Below are 21,885 nucleotides of genomic sequence, written 5' to 3' on the forward strand. Positions count from 1 at the left end.
AATGTGATGGAAAGACTTGCAGCTAATTATGCTAGCTGTGTCAATGCTGCAGCCCCAAGAAGCCAGCTCTCCAGTTCCTGAATCATGACTGTGAAAATTTACACTGTGGTGTTTGGCTCCCTAAGGGATATAATTATTTTCTCCATGATATCCAGTACTTGAAATGACCTAAGCAAAAGCCTTTCTTTTCTTCCCTTCCTCTGGTGTGTGGCAAAATAAGTTGCTTTTGTAGCAACTAGAAATTCTCGAGGCCTTGTCCTTGCTGGTGGATGGCCTGAGGGATGCTGCTGGTAGAAATCAAAGAGCTCAGTGGTTCTGCTAGGCAGAAAACAACTTTGCCTTTTATCACCCATCTTCCTCCCACAAAATCCTGGGATGTGAGACACTATCAGTGGTTCCGAATACTAAGAGTGCATCATAACCCTGAAAGGTACTGGCCTACCTTGTCCTCCTGGTGGCTGAGGGACCCAAACCAGAATAGATGGATGCCTAATCCTTCTGAAGGACTGTAGAGTTGTTCCTACAATACGTACCCTCTCCTTGGCCTCCAAAAAATAATCTCTCTGTCCTTCCACAGGCCTGATGTTTTCTTCCACTGTGTTTCAGGACTCATCGTCGGGGTGATCCTGAGGTATGGCACCACTGCCACCAGTGGTCATGACAAGTCACTCAGCTGCACTCAGGAAGACAGGGCCTTCAGCACCTTATTAGTGAATGTCAGTGGGAAGTTCTTTGAATACACCCTGAAAGGAGAAATCAGCCCTGGCAAGGTCAACAGTGTAGAGCAGAACGACATGCTGAGGAAGGTGAGCTGTTGTGGTCCCGACATGATCTTTGTTTTTTAATGTAAAACTCTTACTGCTTTATTTAATTAAAAACAACTGATGTGGTATTTGATTTTCCAATTCTGTCTTGACCTTAAGAGAAATATTTTCAAATTCCTAGAACATCAATAACATTCCTGGCTCTCAGTTTGGCTAGGAAGCTTTTGGACTGTGATGAAGAGAAGGAACCAGATTTGAACTTGAGCCTTTTAGCTTTGTCAGACTGACGTGGGCCACCAGTGGTTTCCCTGGTGGCTCAGTCGGTAAAGCGTCTGCCTGCAGCGCGGGAGACCTGGGTTCGATCCCTAGGTTAGGAAGATCACCCACTTCAGTACTCTTGCCTGGAAAATTCCATGGACTGAGAGGCTCCTCGGAGGCTGGTAGGCTACAGTCCATGGGGTTGCAAAGAGTCAGACACGAATGAGCGACTTTGCTTACTTGCTTTATTTCCCAGTGGTGCACTGTGCTTGTACATCCTCACTCAGCTCCTCTCTCCAACTCTCATCTCTTCTTGACTATGTTTCTTATCCTTGTTATGGTTTAGGGATGAGATTGTTTCTTTCTTAAAATAAGATTGGCTTCGCATTTTTCTTTTAGCTTGCATATTCAGTGTTCAGAAGTTATTCTTAGTTCTTCATGATTCTTTCTACTGTATTCTACAATTTACATTTCCCAATTTATTGACTGCAATTAGTGATTGCAGTCATAGAGTATAGCCTGTATTCCGAAAATTAGTGTTCTCTGGATCTGCCATAATCCTTAAAGAAAATTATTTTCATCCTGGAACATTAAACATGCCCATCATCTCTCTGTCCCTAATGGCAATTCTAGTGAGCTCTTTGCTTTTAACCCTTCATAAGAATGCATAGGATTTCCATGAACATTTGTGAAATTAAATGCAACTGAGAAAGATACCCAGTGTAAATACCACACTAATGGCTGTTTTGAAATGGCCACCCAAGTCCTTCATACTAGAGAGGATATGGGGGAAAGGGGAAGGACCCCAGCCCATTTCCATCTTTGAGTTTCATAATAGAAGATGAAGTTGACCTTTACTCTGTTATCTTTAGAAAAATGTATATTCAGATCCCTCCTTTTAAAACTTTTCCCACATAAAGCAAAGGTGGGAGAACAAACACAGCTAAGATTATTGTTGTCAGTTGAAGGGAGAAGAGGCCTGTTGAGGCAGCTTGGTTAATGCAGAGTTTTAGAGTGGGTGTCAGGGAACTCTTGTGCTGATTCATACATTTCTGGGTTTGGAGACTTCAGCAAGTCACAAACTCTTTGGCCCCAGTGTCCTCATATTAGATAGATATTGTCCAAAGCCCCTTCTCATTCTGATATTCTCTGCTTTTCAGACTACTTTTATCTTTAGCAAGAAGATAGAATAAAACATAATTTGAATTAAAACATACTGTGAATTAGGCTAATCAACAGTTTCAGTTTCTAAAGCGAAATGCTAATTTAATAATTAGAATTATTAAATCTTTAATTATTAAACATTTAATAATTAGAATGAAGATTTAAAATAATTAATTGAAATAAGAGCCAGTTAATCTAGAAACACGAGCAAATTCTTTAAAAGGGTTAGGAGGCTTTATAGAATGTTTAATTCTTTTCTGGATGTCATAAGACTTTGTTAATAGTTTCACAGTGATTTCCCTGATTGTGCTGTGCTTAGTTGCTCAGTTGTGTCTGACTCTTTGCAACTGCATGGACTGTAGCCTGCCAGGCTCCTCTGTCCATGCAGATTCTCCAGACAAGAATACTAGAGTGGGTTGCCATGCCCTCCTCCAGGGGATCTTCCCAACCCAGGGATTGAACTGGAGTCTCCTGCATTGCAGATGGATTCCTTACTAGCTGAGCTACTAGGGAAGCCCAGTTTCCCTGATTACCCACAGGTAATTTTAGTCTCCTTAGTACATGAACTTTGAACTTCCAGATGTTCAAGATAGATTTAGAAAAGGCAGAGGAACCAGATATCAAATTGCCAACATCCGTTGGATCATTGAAAAAGCAAGAGAGTTCCAGAAAAACATCTAGTTCTGCTTTATTGATTATGCCAAAGCCTTTGACTATGTGGATCACAACAAACTCTGGAAAATTCTTAAAGAGATGGAAATACCAGACCACCTGACCTGCTTCCTGAGAAATCTGTGTGCAGGTCAAGAAGCAACAGTTAGAACTGGACATGGAACAACAGATTGATTCCAAATTAGGAAATGAGTACGTCAAGACTTTATATTGTCATTCTGCTTATTTAACTTCTATGCAGAGTACATCATGAGAAAAGCTGGGCTGGATGAAGTACAAGCTGGAATCAAGATGGCTAGGAGAAATATCAATAACCTCAGATATGCAGATGACACCACACTTATGGCAGAAAGGGAAGAGGAACTAAAAAACCTCTTGATGAAAGGGAAAGAGGAGAGTGAAAAAGCTGGCTTAAACATTCAGAACCCTAAGATTATGGCATCCAGTCCTATCATTTCATGGCAAATAGAAAGGGAAACAATGGAAACAGTGACAGACTTTATTTGGGGGGGGGGGTCCAGAATCATTGCAAATAGTGACTGCAGCCATGAAATTAAAAGACACTTACTACTGAACTGAACTGAACTATTCTTAGGAAGAAAAGCTATGACCAACCTAGACAGCATATTAAAAAGCAGAGATATTACTTTGCCAACAAAGGTTCTTCTGGTCAAGGCTATGGTTTTTCCAGTAGTCATGTATGGATGTGAGGGTTGGACTATAAAGAAGGCCGAGAGGCAAAGAATTGATGCTTTTGAACTGTGGTGCTGGAGAAGACTCTTAAGAGTCCCTTGGACTGCAAGGAGATCCAACCAGTCAATCCTAAGGGAAATCAGTCCTGAATATTCATTGGAAGGACTGATGCTAAAGCTGAAACTCCAATACTTTGGCCACCTGATGTGAAGAACTGACTCATTGGAAAAGACCCTGATGCTGGGAAAGATTGAAGGTGGGAGGAGAAGGGGAAGACAGAGGATGAGTTGGTTGGATGGCATCATTGACTTGATGGACATGAGTTTAAGTAGGCTCCGGAAGTTGGTGATGGACAGGGGATGCCTGGCGTGCTGCAGTCCCTGGGGCTGCAGAGTCGACCACGACTGAGCAACTGAACTGAAAGAGTTGATAAATTTCTGTTGATGTTCAGGAAGCCATTAACACTACTGGAGACTTTGGTCTAGGCCACATCACATATCATGAATGGCTGTCAGTCAAAAGAGACTTAAATTCATTAAAATTATATCTGTAAATCATTAGGTGGTAGGATGCAGAAAATTAGTAAAGAATCATGCCTGCACCTTTTATTGTAGTTGAACTTTTATAACAGTTTAATAAAAATCAAGATGTTTTCATTTGTCGTTTAAGAACATTGACCAGAAGCTTTCTGTTGGTTCTCAAATTTGCACTGAATTGTTGTGTCTTAATACATATTCAACAGCCCATCAAGAGTGCAGAAGTGCTGTATGGAGAAGAACAGACCAGTGTTCATGGGAGCTGTGGCTTCTCTCCTGTGTGATTTTTCACATTTATGTCATTTTTGAAAATACTCAAACTTTAGTCAGTGGCTTAAAATATTAAGGAAATAATATAGCATCAACTGGTATTAAATAAAAATTACTTTTTTTTTTTTTAACTTTTAGGTAACATTTGATCCAGAGGTCTTTTTCAACATTCTGCTGCCTCCAATTATTTTCCATGCTGGGTACAGTTTAAAGAAGGTAAGGGATTTTTTTTATGGTATTTTTTAAAGCATGGGAATATCTGTGTTAAGTTACCTGCACAATTTTCTAGTCTTTTTCCTTCTCCTGGATTGCTTATTACTATGTTCTGTACATACTCAGAGACAGCAGCTGATTCATCATCATCAGTGACTCATTTCTGTTTTAAAGTCCAGAACTCTCATCCATTGCTGTCGGGAATGTAAAATGGTATAGTCTCTCTGGAAAACATGTTTGCAGTTTCTTATAAAACTAAAGTTGAAATAACCATTTGGCCTAGAGATCTTAATTCTGAGGATTTATCCAAGAGAAATGAAAACTTTTATTTACACAAAACACTGTACATGATTATTCATAGCAACTTTATTTGTAATAGCCCAGAACTGGAAACAAACAATGTCCCATGATAGGTAAATGGTTAAACAAACATCCATACCGTGGGATACTTCTCAGTAATAAAATGGAACAAACCACTGATACACAAAACAGCCTGGATGGATCTCAAATGCATTATGCTGAGTGCAAAAATCCAGTCTCAAAAGGTCACATACTGTATGGTTTCATTTATATAGCTTTCTAGAAATGAAAAAATTATAGGGATGGAGGACAAATTAATGGTTGCCAGTGGTTAGGGATGGTGGGGAAAAGAAGTGGGTGACTGTGACTATAAATGGGATAGCATGAGGGGAATATTCATGAAAGTGGAACAGTTCTGCATCTTGATTACAGTGGTGGTTATAAGACTCTACACATGTGATAAAATGACATAGAATTATGCACACATATTGTACCAATATCAGTTTCCTGATTTTGATATTGTAGTACAATTATTTGAGGTATAACCAGTGAAGGTACCACAGGATCTCTCTACACTATTTTCGCAACTTCTGTGAATCTATAGTTACTCCAAAATAAAAAATTAAAAAAAATCATTACTGGGATTTCTACAGTGGTCCAGTGGTTAAGACTCTGCCTTCCAATGCAGGGGTCATGGGTCCAAGCCCTGGTTGGGGAACTAGGGTCCCACATGCCAGAGGGTGTGGCCAAAATTTAGAAGAAACAAAAATAAAAACTTCAAAAAAAATCTGTCATTTTTGAGGGAGGGTCATTGTGCTCAGCAGCAAGATTGGGTCTAAGCCTCTAAATGTTTAAAATACTAAATACCTTTATAAATAGTGTTAGTGGCTGCCTTCCTCCGCTACTGTGGGACTATTCTTTGAAAATTTAGTTTCCAAAAATGCCTACTTCAAATAACAGCCAAGGAGCTTGTTTCAGCTGTCTTTCTGAAAGGGGACTAAGGGAAACCTTTTCAGTGAGCCTAGAAAAGAGAGATGTTGACTGCCAATAAAGCTCAATAACATCCTTAGGAAGTAGAGAATGCCTTCCAAGTTGATAAATCTCTAGATAGATCAATCAAGGTTAAAAAAAAAAAAGAGGAAAGAAACAAATTAACGTATATCAAGAATGAAAGAGGTGACATTGCTACAGACCCTTTACAGCTTAAGAGGACAATAAGAGTATAATATGAACAACTTTGTACAAGTAAATTTGACAACCCAGGTGAAATGGACAAATGGACAAATTTCTTGAAAGGTACAAATTACCAAAACTGACCCAAGAAGAGATGGAAAACTTGAATAGTCCTATATTAATGAAATAAATTGCTTTCATAATTAAAAACCTTTATACAGGCTCAGATGGCTTCATTGGTGAATTCTATTTAGCATTTAAAAAAGAAATAATACCAATCCTACACAAAATCTTTCAGAACATAGAGGAGGAAACAACCTAAACTGATTTTATAAGAAAGTGCCTCTCCATTTGGCCAGTTTTTCTGTCAAAGCAATTCTGCAATTTTCAAAATGTTTTTAAACTATTTCCAACCCACACAAATACAGTTATTTATGGAGCATCTGATATAAGGAACTTTGCATATATCCTTTACTTCTGTTTTTACATACATTATTTCTAATCATCATAGAAACTGTAAGAATGTGAGGGTGATAGATTACCTCATACCCTTTCTCTCCCAGGTTTCCAACTCATTTATAAACAGACACAAGAAGCTAATTAGCAACTGAATGGTCAATTTATGACCCAAAGTTCCTGGTAGTGCATGTTGAATGATAAAGGTTAGCCCTTGGTAATGGGGCTCCTTATCACTGACTCAATGGACGTAAGTCTGAATAAACTCCGGGAGTTGGTGATGGACAGGGAGGCCTGGCGTGCTGCAATTCATGGGGTCACAAAGAGTCGGACACGACTGAGTGACTGAACTGAACTGAACTGATTACCAGCCTCATAAACTGAGGACACATGCCCTTTAGCCATCAGGTTGGTCACAGTCACAGGTGGGGAGGCTGAAATGGAAAGATCCTAGGAATTGCTGGGCCTGCCAAAGGCTGCCTCTGTTGCTCATAGCATAGAGACTATGGGAGCAATAGTGCTCCCCCACTTTTTATAAGAGAGTCAAGGCTGCAAGTCAAGGTCAAGCCCATCTCTCCCTTTAGAGATCACATGGTCCTTCCATACTGCATCATCTTCAGGGAGAAGGGATAGAACTTAAGTTCCCTCTCCACAATGGATGGCTGTATTCCTGCACAGCAGCCCAGCACACATATGTATACTCACAGACATGTAGAGAGTGTCCTGCATTTGATTAATACGGATGAGGATGTCAAACTCAAGTGACATGTGAGGTTATGTAGGTGGTTCAGGACTGAGTCAAGGTTATGACCTCTCTGTCTGACTGGAGGGACTAGGATTGTTCTTGTTCCTCTGAGTTATATTATCTCTAGATTTAAGTTTTCTGTACAAAAAGTGTATCTTTGGGCTTCCTTGGTGGCTAAGTGGTAAAGAATCTACTTTCCAATGCAAGAGACACAGGTTTGATCCTTGATCCAGGAAGATCCCACGTGCTGCAGAGCAACTAAGCCTGTGCACCACAACTATTGAGCCCATGCTCTAGAGCCATGGAGCCACAAATACGGAGCCTGCGTACCTCAACTCCTGAAGCCCCCACACGCTAGAGCCCGTGTTCCACAAGAGAAACCACCACAATGAGAAGCCCGTGTACTGCAACTAGAGAGTAGCCTCTGCTCACCACAAATAGAGAAATGCCCTCACAGCAACAAAGACCCTGCAGAGCCATAAATAAAAAAATAAAACTTTTTAAACGTATACATTTTCTGAGTAATTTAGGAGGTTGCCAAAGTAACCAGAATCTGTATGTCAGCTGTTGACATGTAACAAATAGATGATCTTACAGATATAAATGATGTTATTCTTTATTTAAATGAAGAATTTGGGAACTGCTCTTCAGATCAAATGGGTGATGAAGAATTTGGTATTTTAAATAACTTATCTTAATGTATAATCAAGGTCATAGTTGCTTGAAAATGAAACCAAATCATTGGTTGTTAAAGCCACTGTAATGGCTGAAAAAAAGCCTTTTCTTTGTCAGCTTCATTTTCTCAAAGAAAAAAAAAAACAAATAATAGGCTTTGCCAGTTACCAATTTAAGTTGTTTTTGAAATGCTAGTCTGAAAGGTTATTATTAGCTATTAGTTTAGTCTCTTCCTCTTTGATCAGACATGTAAATAGTTGGTTCTTAGGTAGTTGCCATCTCTGATTAAATGTTTTCAGTTTAAATGTGTAATAAATGTTTCACCAGTTGACTACTGATATGTAAACAGAGTCATACCCCTTGACCTATGTACCTATAGTTATCATTCAGATGCGGGCCTTTCTTTTTCTAACCTGAAAAAAGTACTGTGGCCTTAGCTTTGATTTTGTGTTACCACTCAGTTTGCTTACAGGGCATTAACAGGGAAAGAATTTGTCTGTAGAGGCTTTCATGTTTTGTGAATATCCCCCAGCAAACACACACACACATCACATCATGTTAAAATTTTTCAGGGAAATGGAAGATGATAAGGTTTCCCAAGGAGTAGGAACATAAGACTTAGAATGGTACAACTCGGAATTGGGATGCCAAGGTAGATTTTCATTGAAAATCTTGGTCTGTTTTAAGTTTATATTCTTAATGGCATTACCAGGGCATGCCATCTCCTTTTGTTTCGTTTTGCCATTCTATAATGGAAAGGGAAAAGTAAGGGAGAGACTAAACCAGTCATGTTTCTGTAACCCACACATGACTGTGAACTGTTAAGGCCAAATTAGAAGATGAAAGATATAGGATTCCATGAGACACCTCCTGTTCTTCTTCCCTAAAAGGATGTGGTACAATGCCCTGGGATCAGCAGACCTGGTTTCCAGTTCTGGTGCTTCAGTGTGGTGGACATGTGACTTCAGGCAACTCACATCCCACTTTTGAGCCTTAGATGTCTCTCATAAAATGGTCCAAGGGACACTTTCATGATGGAATTGTTGTGAGAATTGGATGAGCTAATGTATGTGAAAGTACTTTGTAAAGTATGAAGTATGTAGTTAAGTACTAAGTGTAATAATATACAAATAAGTGGCGTGTTACACCTTTTCAAAGTGCATTAAAATTCCAGTTCACATCAGCTGATATGATTGGGGATAGGTAATTTGTGTGTACAGTGTGTGGTGATGTCAGAATATATCATGAATGCATTTTTGGTAGTGGATTTACATTTCTAATTTTCTGCTTTGGCTAATAACATGAATACAGATGTATTTAACATATTCAAACCAACCATGGGAATGATTACCAGAAGAAAGCCAAGTGGCAAGGGAAAGCATATCTAGGATTAAAATTTTGCTCATGGGTACTCTGCATGGGTTTCATTGGTTTCATGTCTTGTCCTTGATGTATTCCCTCTCTGGTTTAAGCACTTGATGGAACTTTTAAGGGCTCACAGTTTTTGAGGGTTTTTTTTTTTTTTGGGAATTAAACTGTTTTCCAAAACAGTGACATATAAACGCAATAGCATTAAAAAGATAAAGACTGAGGACAGTGACTGATATAGGAGGCAAACATAATATGTCTATAGTATGTGCAGGCAGTGCCTTCTTTTTGTGACTTAGTGTGGGAAGCCTTTGAAGGATTCTCTTCTGAGAAGATGGTGTATGGGCACTAGGGATTCCTTGATGCCTTCTTTACAGCCTCAGAGAGGGGCAGGCACTGGGGAAGGCTGAAGCCAAGGTCTTAGATCATCTGTCTGAAATGCAAGCCAGTGAATGCCCATAGCCCTTGGTCTAGCCAGACTTCGTGATGCCTGCTTGATCTGGGCCAAGTTCTTCTTGTGCCTTCTCTTTCCCTGGTGGTGCACAGCTCACATGCTGGGGCTCTCCTGCTTTTTAAAATTTTTAGATGAAATATTCCTGATTCCTGTTGATGAGAGTGTTTAGGAGATATTGCTTGTCCCATTTTTGGTTACATAGTTGATTGTCCAATGAGAACAGCTGTATGCCTTGAAAAATAAGGATCGTGGCTCAGGGTCCCACAAATGGGGTTTTTCCCCATCATAGTATCCACAAGCCTGATGATTTATGAGAAGTAAATCTGTGCATGTATGTGTGTGTACACCCTTATGAATTTGCCCATTTTAGATGAAACTACCTGTTTCTTGTTTCTCCACATCTATCTCTATTGTCCCTCTTTCCCAGGCTTCAGAGATTAATTCACATGAATATCAGGAGACCCCTCAATGCTAAGTTAAGCTGAAAACTCCTTTGTACTTTCATAGCTTATTAGTTTCAAACTTGTATCTGTAATGTTCTTCTAAATACCACCAGAACTGGAAGTGACTAGTTGAATCACTAGGATAAAATAGTTTGGGTTAAATCTGTGAAAATGTTCAGTCTACTCACACACACTTTGATTTAATACAATCATCGGGTTAAATCTGTGAAAATGTTCAGTCTATTCACACATACAAAGACACACACACACACTGTGATTTAATACAATCAGCCAGAGTAGTTTTTTCTGAAATTTACTAAAGCCTTGCTTGTTTGCTCAGTGATTGGTAGGACAAAGAACATCTTAAAATCATGATGTTCTAAGGCTAATTGCATTTTTCAGGAGTAACTTCAGTTGTTACTTGATTTGATGAAAGCAGTAAGTAAAGTTTCACTTTTTAAAGACTTGTCTAATGTTCATTGTCAAAATTCACAACGTGGTTCCTGCTTTTTTGTTTTATTCAGAGACACTTTTTCAGAAATCTTGGGTCTATTCTGGCCTATGCCTTCTTGGGGACTGCTGTTTCCTGCTTCATTATTGGGTAAGTGAACGCTTTGTCATATAACCAAATTACCACACTTCCAAAGAGATGAGATCCATATGGGTCCACAGAGTCAAATATTTTTCCCCAGCTTTATTGAGCTATAATTGACACATAACATTGTGTAAGTGTAAGGTATACAATGTGTTAATTTGACACATTTGAAAATTGCAAAATGATTACCACTGTAGTCTTAGCTACCACCTTCATTGGTCACATGGTTACTATTTCTTTTTTGTGGTGAGAACATGTTAGCAACATTTAATTAAGTATATGATGCAGTATCATTAGCTGTGATCTTATGTTGTACATTAGATCCCCAAACTTATTAATCTTATCACTGGAAGTTTGTACCCTTTGAGCAACACCTCCCCATTTCCCCTGCCCCCAAGTCCCTGGCAACTGCCAGAGTCCAATATTTTGATGCTTCAGTTCAGTTCAGTCGCTCAGTCATGTCTGACTCTTTGCAACCCCGTGAATTGCAGCACACCAGGCCTCCCTGTCCATCACCAACTCCTGGAGTTCACTCAAACTCATGTGCATTGAGTCGGTGATGCCATCCAGCCATCTCATCCTCTGTCGTCCCCTTCTCCTCCTGCCCCCAGTTCCTCCCAGCATCAGGGTGTTTTCCAATGAGTCAACTCTGCATGAGATGGTCAAAGTATTGGAGTTTCAGCCTCAGCATCAGTCCTTCCAAGGAACACCCAGGACTGGTCTCCTTTAGGATGGACTGGTTGGATCTCCTTGCAGTCCAAGGGACTCTCAAGAGTCTTCTCCAACACCACAGTTCAAAAGCATCAATTCTTTGGTGCTCAGCCCTCTTCACAGTCCAACTCTCACATCCATACATGACCACTGGAAAAACCATAGCCTTGACTAGACGGACCTTTGTTGGCAAAGTAATGTCTCTGCTTTTTAATATGCTGTCTAGGTTAATCATAACTTTTCTTCCAAAGAGTAAGTGTCTTTTAGTTTCATGGCTGCAATCACCAGCAGTGATTTTGGAACCCCTCAAAATAAAGTTTGACACTGTTTCCACTGTTTCCCCATCTATTTCCCCATCTATGAAGTGATCGGATCAGATGCCATGATCTTAGTTTTCTGAGTGTTGAGCTTTAAGCCAACTTTTTCCACTCTCCTCTTTCACTTCATCGAGAGGCTTTTTAGTTCCTCTTCACTTTCTGCCATAAGTGTGATGATTATAATTAAGGTTTAGAGTTACATTAGCCAGTGCGGTAGCTTCTAGCCACATTGTGTGCATGTACATGCTCAGTTGTGTCTGACTCTGTGTGACTCTGTGGACTATAGCCCACCAGGCTCCTCTGTCCATGGGATTTCCCAAGCAATAATACTGGAGTGAGTTGCCATTTCCTCCTCCAGGGGATCTTCCCCACCCAGGGATCAAACTCATGTCTCCTGTGTCTCCTGCATTGCAGGCAGATTCTTTACTGCTTGAGGCATCAAGGAAGCCCTAGCCACATGTGACTATTTAAATTGAAATTAAGATTAATTAACATGAAATAAAATAAAACCTAGTCCCAGGATCTTGGTTTCTAATGTCATTCTTCAATGTGAAGAGCCAAGGCCCTTTGCAGAAATGGCTGATTCTAGGCTGGGATGGCAAATATGCAGGATGACAATGGAGCATCTTGTAGTGCCAGAGAGTAAGGGAGTGCTCAGAAACAAGCAAAGAAAAGGATACCAGAGCATGTCAAAGGGACACAGAGCCAATCTCAAACCACCCCCTAATGACTAAAGAACAACAAAATAAATTACATTGTTTTGCGTTACCATTCAAAGTATAAAACAAGTATCTTTGCGTCTATGTTTATATAAAGGGCTTCCTGGTGGCTCAGATGGTAAAGAATCTGCCTGTAGCGTGGGAGACCCAGGTTTGATCTCTGGGTCAGAACGATCCCCTGGAGAAAGGAATGGCTACTCACTCCACTGTTCTTGCCTGGAGAATTCCATGAACAGAGGAACCTGGTGGGCTACAGTCCATGGGGTTGCAAAGAGTTAGACATGACTGAGCTACTGACACACACATACTGATATAAATAAATGATTGGATGAATAAATAAATGGGGGAGAGTGATATGTTAGAAGAATTCCAAATAATTGGTGGAGATCCAGTCCTCCTCAAGGAGATGAAGCTTGGCCTTTCCCCCCTTTGACTGTGGGCATAGTGACTTCCTTACAAAGAGTACAGCATGCAACGTAAGAAGGAGTAGCTTTACAGTAGAGAAACCTGACAAATACTACCTCAGCCAGGTGATCAGGATTAACGCCCAAATTAGTAAATCATGTTGATACTCTGTACCTGATATTTGTGATATGAATGGCATTTACCACTATGTCTTCCTCCTAAAATCAAAGTACCTTAGTCTAATCATGAGAAAAAAAATCAGACAGGTCTCAGATTCTACAAAATACCTGACTAGTACTCCTCCTAACTACCAAGGTCATCAAAAACAAGCAGAGTCTGAGAAACTGTCAAGAGGACACAAAACCAAGAGGAGACAAAAGAGATATGATGACTAAATGTAATGTGGTATCCTGGATGGAATCTTGGAACAGAAAAAGGATATTAGGTAAAAACTAAGGAAACCTGAATGAACTGTGGACTTCAGTTAATTAAAAAAAATTATCTGGAAAGCTGGAGATAAAAGCAGTAGCCTTTTATGCCACCAAAAAAGGAGGGGCTTGGACTTTGTCCGGTAAGAGAGTGACAGGATATTGGCATTGGTGATGATGGGGAAAATGCTGCCAGAGAGAAGTCTATTGCTCAGGTCTAAACTTATGATAGAAGGAAATGTAGAGGAAGGTCTAGTTTTAAGAAATACTTAAAAGGTAGATGAAAGAAGCCTTGGATAAGCAACAAAGAGCAAATCAAATCTATATCGTAGAGTTCAGTTGCTCAGTCGTGTCCAACTCTTTGCAACTCCACAGACTGTAGCCCACCAGGTATCTCTGTCCATGGGATTACCCAGGCAAGAATACTGGAATGGGTTGCCATTTCCTCCTCCAGGGTATCATAGAGTTCCTGTGAATTGCAATATAACTGTTTAAGTGTCTGGAACAATGTCCAGCACACAGTAGGCAAAACTTTAAATTATAACTATTTATTCTCAAAAGGATTTAACTCTGCAAATAGTTCTTGAGCTCCTAGATAATCAATCTACAGTTCTAGACACCCACGGTACAAAGATGAGCAATGATATGGTCTTGACTATCAAGAATCTTTTTACTGAAGATTGGCTATAGGGTACAATGAGTCTATACTGTGTCTATTTGTTTTTGGTTAAATCTATTCCTAAGTGTTGTATCTTTTTGATTACATTGTAAATGGGATTGTTTTCTTAATTTCTCCTTATTCTGTGGTTGTTTGTATTCCCCTAATCCCTACAGCTGCTGCCAACACACACACACACACACACACACACACACACACACATTTAATAACAAGTACTAGGCCTTTTAACACTCCTCACTCCCCCTAATTTGTGAGCTGTCCTGTAGGAAATGTGCTCTGCTCAAGGTGTAAGGAGGGCTGCCTGTCTAACCCATGCAGAGTGAGAAGCCAGATATGTCAGTGAGTACACTGATATTTTAATGGAAGATTTTAAAGAGTTTTGCCTCTTTTCCCTGTTTTGTAATAATTATTGGCAGAGAAGGTTGACCAGTTGGATCCTTGTGGCCATCCCATTTTTTTTTTTTCTCTCCAGCTTGATCCAGTCCATTCATATCCATGACTTTAAATACACTGTCTTGGAATCCTGGGAGTTTTGTAGCAATTTCATTACCCATTCTGCAGGGTTCTTACTCTTCCTTTCTTCCCTACTACCCAGTTGCTTAAAATGCCCTAACTGTTGCTAGTTGAGGATCGTACTTTATAGTTGTAAGTACAATTTAAAAAAAATGGAATGTTCAATATACTTCAGGAAGATGACAGTAACTGCAGACCATTACTTGGTGCCAAAGTCTTATTTGCACATGTTCCTGGTTAGTGTCCAACCACAACAGCTGCCTGATGTTTCCACAAATACCTCTTTAGAAGTTCAGTATTCTAGTACTCCTCTGCTTATGTATTTGCCAGCTTATTCGAGTAGGTGGGTTTTCTTTTCTTTTTCTTCTGACACAGTTTACCTTTTCTTGTTATAGAAATCTCATGTATGGTGTGGTGAAGCTCATGAAGATTGTGGGGCAGCTCTCGGATAAATTTTACTACACGGATTGCCTCTTTTTCGGAGCAATTATCTCTGCTACTGACCCAGGTATTTGCATCTTTGGCCTTATTGTCATAATGTTCCATTATTTAAATCTTAAAAAGCTCAGAGCAATCATCAACTTTCATAAAAGTAGAGGAAGAGACCAGTAAGTCAAGTGGTCTAATGGACTTAGATGGCTTTTCTAAGAAGGGCCTGCCTTTCCCTTTTTAAAAAATTATTATTATTACTGTAAAAATAGCATAAAATTTGCCACCTTAATCATCCTTAGATGTATAGTTCAGCAGTATTGAGTATATTCATATTGTTGTGCAACCAATCTCCAGAATTTTTTCGTCTTGCAAAACTGAACCTCTGTACCCATTAAACAACATTTCTTCATTCTCTCCCCACTCCACCTCCCAGACCTGGGCAACCACCATTCTACTGTCTGTCTCTATGAGTTTGACTACTGTAGATACCTCAGATAAGTGGAATCATCAGTATTTGTCTCTTTGTGTCTGGCTTATTTCCTTAGCATGATGTCCTCAGGGTTCATCTATGTTGTAACATGTGTCAGAATTTCCTCCCTTTTAAATCTGAATAATATTCCATTGTATGAATATACCATATTTTTGCTTATCCATTCACTTGCCAACAAGTGCTTGAGTTGTTTCCACCTGTGTTTCCTCCTTTTTGTCTTTCATTTTAGAATGTCTAATTTGGTCATAAGTTTTACACTTAGACTGTCTTTTTTTCCCAGTGTTATGCTTTTGCCTTCTGTTTAGGAGCATATCATTTGGTTTAAATAATATCTTTGCTTAGTAGAAATGTACGCTAGTACTGTAGTGAATGTAATTTAATTTGTGAAGTCCTTTTGTGCAATGCTCCTATACACTGTGATGTGGTTCCTATTCATAAATCTCTTACCTTGTATTTTTCAAGTGTTATTTGAACCACTTCTTAAAAGTGGAATTATTATATACCCTTCCTCCCCTGCAGCTCAGAACAAACAAATAGGCTCTCCTCTTCAAGTTGGAACTCATAATTGAATTAGTTCACATAAAATAGTTACAGCTATTCTTTCCTCTAATGTTAACTACTGAGCACACCACTGTAGGGAAAGAATTTATGGAGAAAGAGCTAATCTTGTTCTCATAGTACAGATGGAAAGGTCTTTTCAGTGTCTATGATGCCTCTAACATTCTGGGCAGTGATGACCTCTAAGATACTAAAATTCCACCCCCCAAACAACTTCCCTGTGCCTCTTGGGGGTCTTCTAAATCAGTGCTAGCCAGCAGACCTATCTGCAGTGATAGAAATGTTCCATAATCTTCCTAGTGCTTTACAGTAGCCAGTGGCTATGTGTGGCTATTGAACACTTGACATGTGAGGTAGTGCAACCAAAGAACTGATTTTTTTAAATTAATTTATTTTTATTGATGGATAATTGCTTTACAGAATTTTGCTGTTTTTTGTCAAACCTCAGCACATATCATCCATAGGTATACATATATCCCCTCGCTTTTGGAACACCCTCCCACCTCCCTCCCCATCCTACATAGCTCCAAGTGGCTAGTGGCTACCACATTGGATAGCACAGCTCTAGACAGTTGTGTGGCTCTGAAAAATCTTGATGATCCGAAAAGCATTGACCTCTTTCACCCCACTATTTTCTTACAAACACTCTAAGTAAACTGATACTGAAGACTTGGCTGGTTGAAGCACCTTTGTTTGTGACAAGAATATTGGGTGTGGAGTTGCAAGTGGTGGTTTGAATTCTAGCCCTGCCAGCTACTGACCGGGTGTCCTGGGCACACTTTATCTCCTGAGTGCCAGTTTTCTCATTTATTAATTAGGAGTAATGGTACCTATTTCCTATTATGAAGGGCTGGTGTGAAGATTAAATGAGATAATGCATGTAAAGCATTGAGCGTAGCATCTGCCGATTATATTGGTCTCTATAAAAAGACCCTGATGCTGGGAAAGATTGAAGGCAGGAAGAGAAGGGGATGACAGAGGATAAGATGGTTGGATGGCATCACTGACTCAATGGACATGAGTTTGAGCGAACTCTGGGAGTTGGTGAAGGACAGGGAAGCCTGGCGTGCTGCAGTCTATAGGGTCACAAAGAGTCAGATACAACTGAGCAACTGATCAGAACTAATAAACATTTTCAGACTCAGGCAAAGATTTCTGTGTTTTCCCTGTGTGTATGTTTAATAATAGGTTACCATTTAACACAAGTACTCTGAAATGTAGCTTTATTATTCTAATACTACAATATCTGTAACATTTCAATAGATGTGTGTCTATTGAAAAATGATTCTTTAAAGTCTAAGAAAGATGTTTATTGTTTCTGAAAATATATTACTAATTATACTCATCTATAAGTTTATTACTAATATCTTACTGGTACCACTGATAAGCAAAGGCAAGTTTGCATAACATAAAGATTATTGATACTGTCTTCTGAACTATTAGTGTTGCTGCATTTAATTGGATAGAAAGGTTTATTTTTCCATATTATCTTTGTAATTATTTACTTCACTTTAATGTGTCCATACTATGGTAGAAAATAATGGAAGGCATTTCCATGACACACCATTTTTATTTGGCCTGTGAAGATTGGCACAGTAAGGGTTTTATATAAAATGAAGTTCTAGAAAATTGAAATTTGAAACTTACTAAACATCAGAACATTAACTTCAACTTCTTTTTAATGGGAATCTTTCTGAAATGTAGAATGTTTTTATAAATTGAAACTGTTTTACCAGCTTCCTAAAAATCTGTTGTTTGAGAATTTGGGCCATAAAAGAAATAAAAACTTCAGTGTAGAGTTAGAGGGAAACATAAAACTAGATTGACTTCTTGGGCATGGTGTATCCAACAAAAATTCTGATTTGGGGTTATGTCGTGATATTGAGGGATATGAAAAAATAAAAGTCCTTGTTTGTGACTTCACTGTACTTGCTCCAGTCTTTGGTCTTCCCGTGGATGGGAACAGTGTATGTGTGGGGTGATGTAGGCTGCTCTGTAACCAGAAGCCCTCTCCATTCTGTACTTGTGTGCCACGAGTGCCACGTGCCATCTTTGTGCACTGGACTAAAATTGGATCCACAATTCAGGAAAAAAAAAATGTTTCCAAGCCATAGTACATAGCTGTAAACAGCTACCAGAGGAAATGAGCACCGTTCCTATGAATCATTATGTGGTGATTCCTCTCATTATAATCCTGACACCTTTACACCCCTCAAGACAACCAGACCCATTTATAGGTTTCAAAACCTGTGATCAGTGCTGTTAGAAAGTAATTCTCTAGTTGCACCGCCCAGGCTGGTCAGTCTTTTGCTTAGTCTTTGAAACTGAATTCAAATCTGCCACTTGCCTAGTTATTCTTCCTTTACAGTTATTCTTCCTTTACTGCTTCAGTTAGTAGCTCTTACAGCTCTAGAGTCAGGTCTGTTTCTTACATAACATTACTTGCCGCTTTGTGCCGAGGGTTTACAAGTGCTCAGTGCTCTTTTGTATACAAATGGAGGGTTCAGGAAAAGTTAGTTGAATGAACAAAGTCAGATTCTTGATATTTTGTCTTTCTTTGTTTTTCTGTTATTCTTTTATTTTTCCCCATGTTTTTAAGATACCTGTAACAGCAGTCTTCAGTCAGTGAATTGTAATTTCTCAGTCCATGTTCAGTTGGAAACAGCTGTTGTGACCCTGTTCTCTCTGATTCCAAGGGTTGAGCTGTGAGGGGAGCAGCCTGTTTACTCCCTGTCTTTAGAAGTCACCTGCCTAGTCTGTCATCCCCTGCCTATCTGTGCCACCCCACCCACTGCCATCACCTGATTGTCCACACCTGTAGTCTTCATCTTGGTTGGACACAGAGTTGCCCAGGAGGGCCATGGGTAACTTCTTGCCTTGCTTTCTAAGGTGATGGGCAGGGAGAATGAGAGATTGAAAATCAGAGCAGCCAAGTTTAGACTAGTGCAAAGTGTTAATTATTAAAAGCAATTATAAAGCTAGTATTTATCATCATGGATAAATAAGCTAACTGTACATTATATTTTTACTATTGGTATGGTAGTATTTTGGACTTCCCTTGTGGCTCAGCTGGTAAATAATCTGCCTGCAATGTGGGAGACCAGGGTTCGATCCCTGGGTTGGGAGGATGCCCTGGAGAAGGGAAAGGCTATCCATTCCAGTATTCCGGCCTGGAGAATTCCATGAACTGTATAGTTCATGGAGTCGCAAAGAGTCAGACACGTCTGAGTGACTTTCACTTTCACAGTCGTATTTTAGGAAAATAGTGTTTAAAAGTCAAAAGGGCTTTTGAAAATTATGTAGCTCAAGCCTTCACTTTATTAAGTCTTTGGACTTTGCTGTGCGTTGTTGGATGGCTTCTAGTTGCCCCTCCAGGTTTACACACCATCCTTCTCCACTCTCTTCTTGGCGCTGGGAGGCTGACTTATACAGAAGATTTCTACTTTCCCATTGGATTTGTCCATGGGGCAGTACCAGTAAGAGACTGAAACAGGGGTAGACATGCAGGGCTGCCTGTGTCCCTTGATCAGAGGTCACAGCTCCTGTTGAGTGACCCTCTCCACACAGCTCCTGGTTCTGACAGTCACTCCTTCAGGCTCAGGGATGGCATAGAAGCTCCCTGTTTTCAGCTGCAGGTAACTGCCCTGCTCCTCTCCCATACTCTCTACGTGCTTATGCTTAGTCGTTCAGTTGTGTCCGACTCTTTGTGACCTCATGGATTGTAGCCCGCCAGGCTCCTCCATCCATGGAATTTCCAAGCAAAAATACTGGAGTGGGTTGCTATTTCCTTCTCCAGGGGATCTTCCCAACCCAGGGATCGAACCCAGGTCTCCTGCATTGCAGCCAGATTCTTTACCATCTGAGCCACCAGGGAAGCCCTGTACTCTCTCTACACGTCTATAAATAACCCCTTTTTAAACACTCCTCAGATTGCTCATCTAGTTCTTGCCAGGAACCTTGCTGATAAAGTCCTAGAACCCAGGTTTCCTGGACTGCCAGCCCTATGCTCTGCTCACTGAGATTGACCTACACCAGTCTTCAGTTCCTGAGTGAGTGACTGACTGTTGTGAACAGAGGCCTCTGGTGCCAACCCCCAGTAGACATACTGTATGAGTAATCAATAAAACTTCAGTCAGGTCCGACCACTGAGATTTTGGGAAGTTTGATACTGCAGCAGGAAAACAGCCCATCACACAGGGCCTGTTTTCTCATCTCTAAATTGGGGGATACGATAATACTGCCCACTTAGGGTTTTCATGAGGACTAAACAAAATTGTAAAATGTTTATCATAGTGCCTGCTTCCTGGTAAAACCTTAATTATTGTTGTTGTTTTGATAATTTTTCTTCAACATTGGGTTCAAAACAAGACAGTTTTTATGTCATATAATAATAAACTAGAGTAACAATTTTGTATTAGGGTTTTTCAAAGAAACAGAATAAATAGATATGTGTGTGTGTACATAGCGGGGAAGAGGAGAGGGAACAAGATATTAATTGATTATAAGGCTCATGTGATTATGGAAACTGTAGAGGTCCCAAGATCTGCAGTGAAATCTTCAACCAATTCGATGAGTCCCACCCTCATTGAGGAGGGCCATCTGCTTTACTCAGTCTACTGATTAAAATGTTAATCTCATCCAAAACCTCAGACACATCTACAATAGTGTTTAATCAAATATCTGGGTACCCCATGGCCCAGTCAAGTTCACAAATAAAAGTAACCATCACAGGTCTTTTGTAAGGAGACACACATATTGTTCATGTAATATATAATCCACAAAACAAGAACTTTTTTTTTAGCCTAATCCCTAAAGATTTTTCTGGTTGTGTAACTTGCTTAACTGTTTTTAGGGGTGGAAGAAAGAGACTGACCTTGTATCTTGAAGATGTATTATGAAGAGGTGACATGTCTGTCTCTTAGAAAGTAGGCCTGCTGGTGATGCCTCATGTTGATGTCTGGCTTACATCTGAATGCTTACAGTAGTGATTTTATTGCCTAGATTTATGATTATCTGGATCTGCCTTGTGATATAGTTGACATTTTTCAAATCCAAATTATTTTTTGTTTACTTTCAAATAAATGAACTAAACTTTTTGTAAAGAAAGGCACAATGAGGGGTAGATTGGGAATCTCCCTTAATCTCTATCAAAAATAGAGCAAGCAGGACAGCAAAAGAGAAAACAGACTGAACTAGCTGACAGAATATCTTAATGAATCCCCTGATATCAACTGGTGGGGTCAAACTACCCACAGCAGTGAGACTTTGGGATAAGAACAGCAGCTATGCTGGAGGAAGCAAAGGGAAGAGGGGACTGCTGGTTGTTTTGATTGTCAGGGCACCCAGAAATATCCCGTAAGTATTCACACTCAAAAGAATGGGTCCCCACTGAGAGTCAAGAATTTTATGGTTCTGTCAGGTAACAATAGTTGATATTGAGAGGAGGCTTTTTAGGCTCCCATTTGTGGGTGAGGGCAAGGAGACTGGAGGAGGTGTGAGGCTGCTGGAGGGACCTGGGTCCTCAGGGCTCTTAGGAAATCCCTTGTGGAAGATCTCTCTGCAACAACAGAGGTACTCCCTAAAAATGACCTGCTCAGACCACTGACCTTGATTGACAGGGCATTAAAGGAGAAAGAAAGCTCAGATTTTAATGGTAAAGGAGAGCAGAGGAAGTAGATCTCAGATTGAGGAGGTGGCTGGATTGAGGAGGTGGCTGCACCCAGAGGCCATATTTTTTAATATTTTAGTGTAAAACCAGAAGAGGGAGCCATAGAGCCATGAAACTAGGAAAGCTCTTCTGGGCTTCTACCCACCTCACTTACTGTGAGCAGCAGAAATAGATTGAGGTTGAATT

The 21,885-nt window shown here is 39.9% G+C and overlaps 1 protein-coding gene across 2 annotated transcripts in view; it reads left to right on the plus strand.

Moving 5' to 3' along the window:
* The window catches only part of SLC9A7 (solute carrier family 9 member A7), a 174,962-nt gene that overhangs the window by 91,597 nt on the left and 61,480 nt on the right, over positions 1-21,885 (plus strand). For both annotated transcript variants that reach the window (XM_070290264.1, XM_070290263.1), the window contains exons 2-5: positions 607-806; positions 4,496-4,573; positions 10,709-10,785; positions 14,947-15,059. In XM_070290264.1, coding sequence (XP_070146365.1) covers positions 607-806; positions 4,496-4,573; positions 10,709-10,785; positions 14,947-15,059 — 468 coding nt within the window. The remainder of the gene's footprint in view (positions 1-606; positions 807-4,495; positions 4,574-10,708; positions 10,786-14,946; positions 15,060-21,885) is intronic.

The sequence above is a fragment of the Ovis canadensis genome, chromosome X (assembly GCF_042477335.2).
Source record: "Ovis canadensis isolate MfBH-ARS-UI-01 breed Bighorn chromosome X, ARS-UI_OviCan_v2, whole genome shotgun sequence".
NCBI classification, from domain to species: Eukaryota; Metazoa; Chordata; class Mammalia; order Artiodactyla; family Bovidae; genus Ovis; species Ovis canadensis.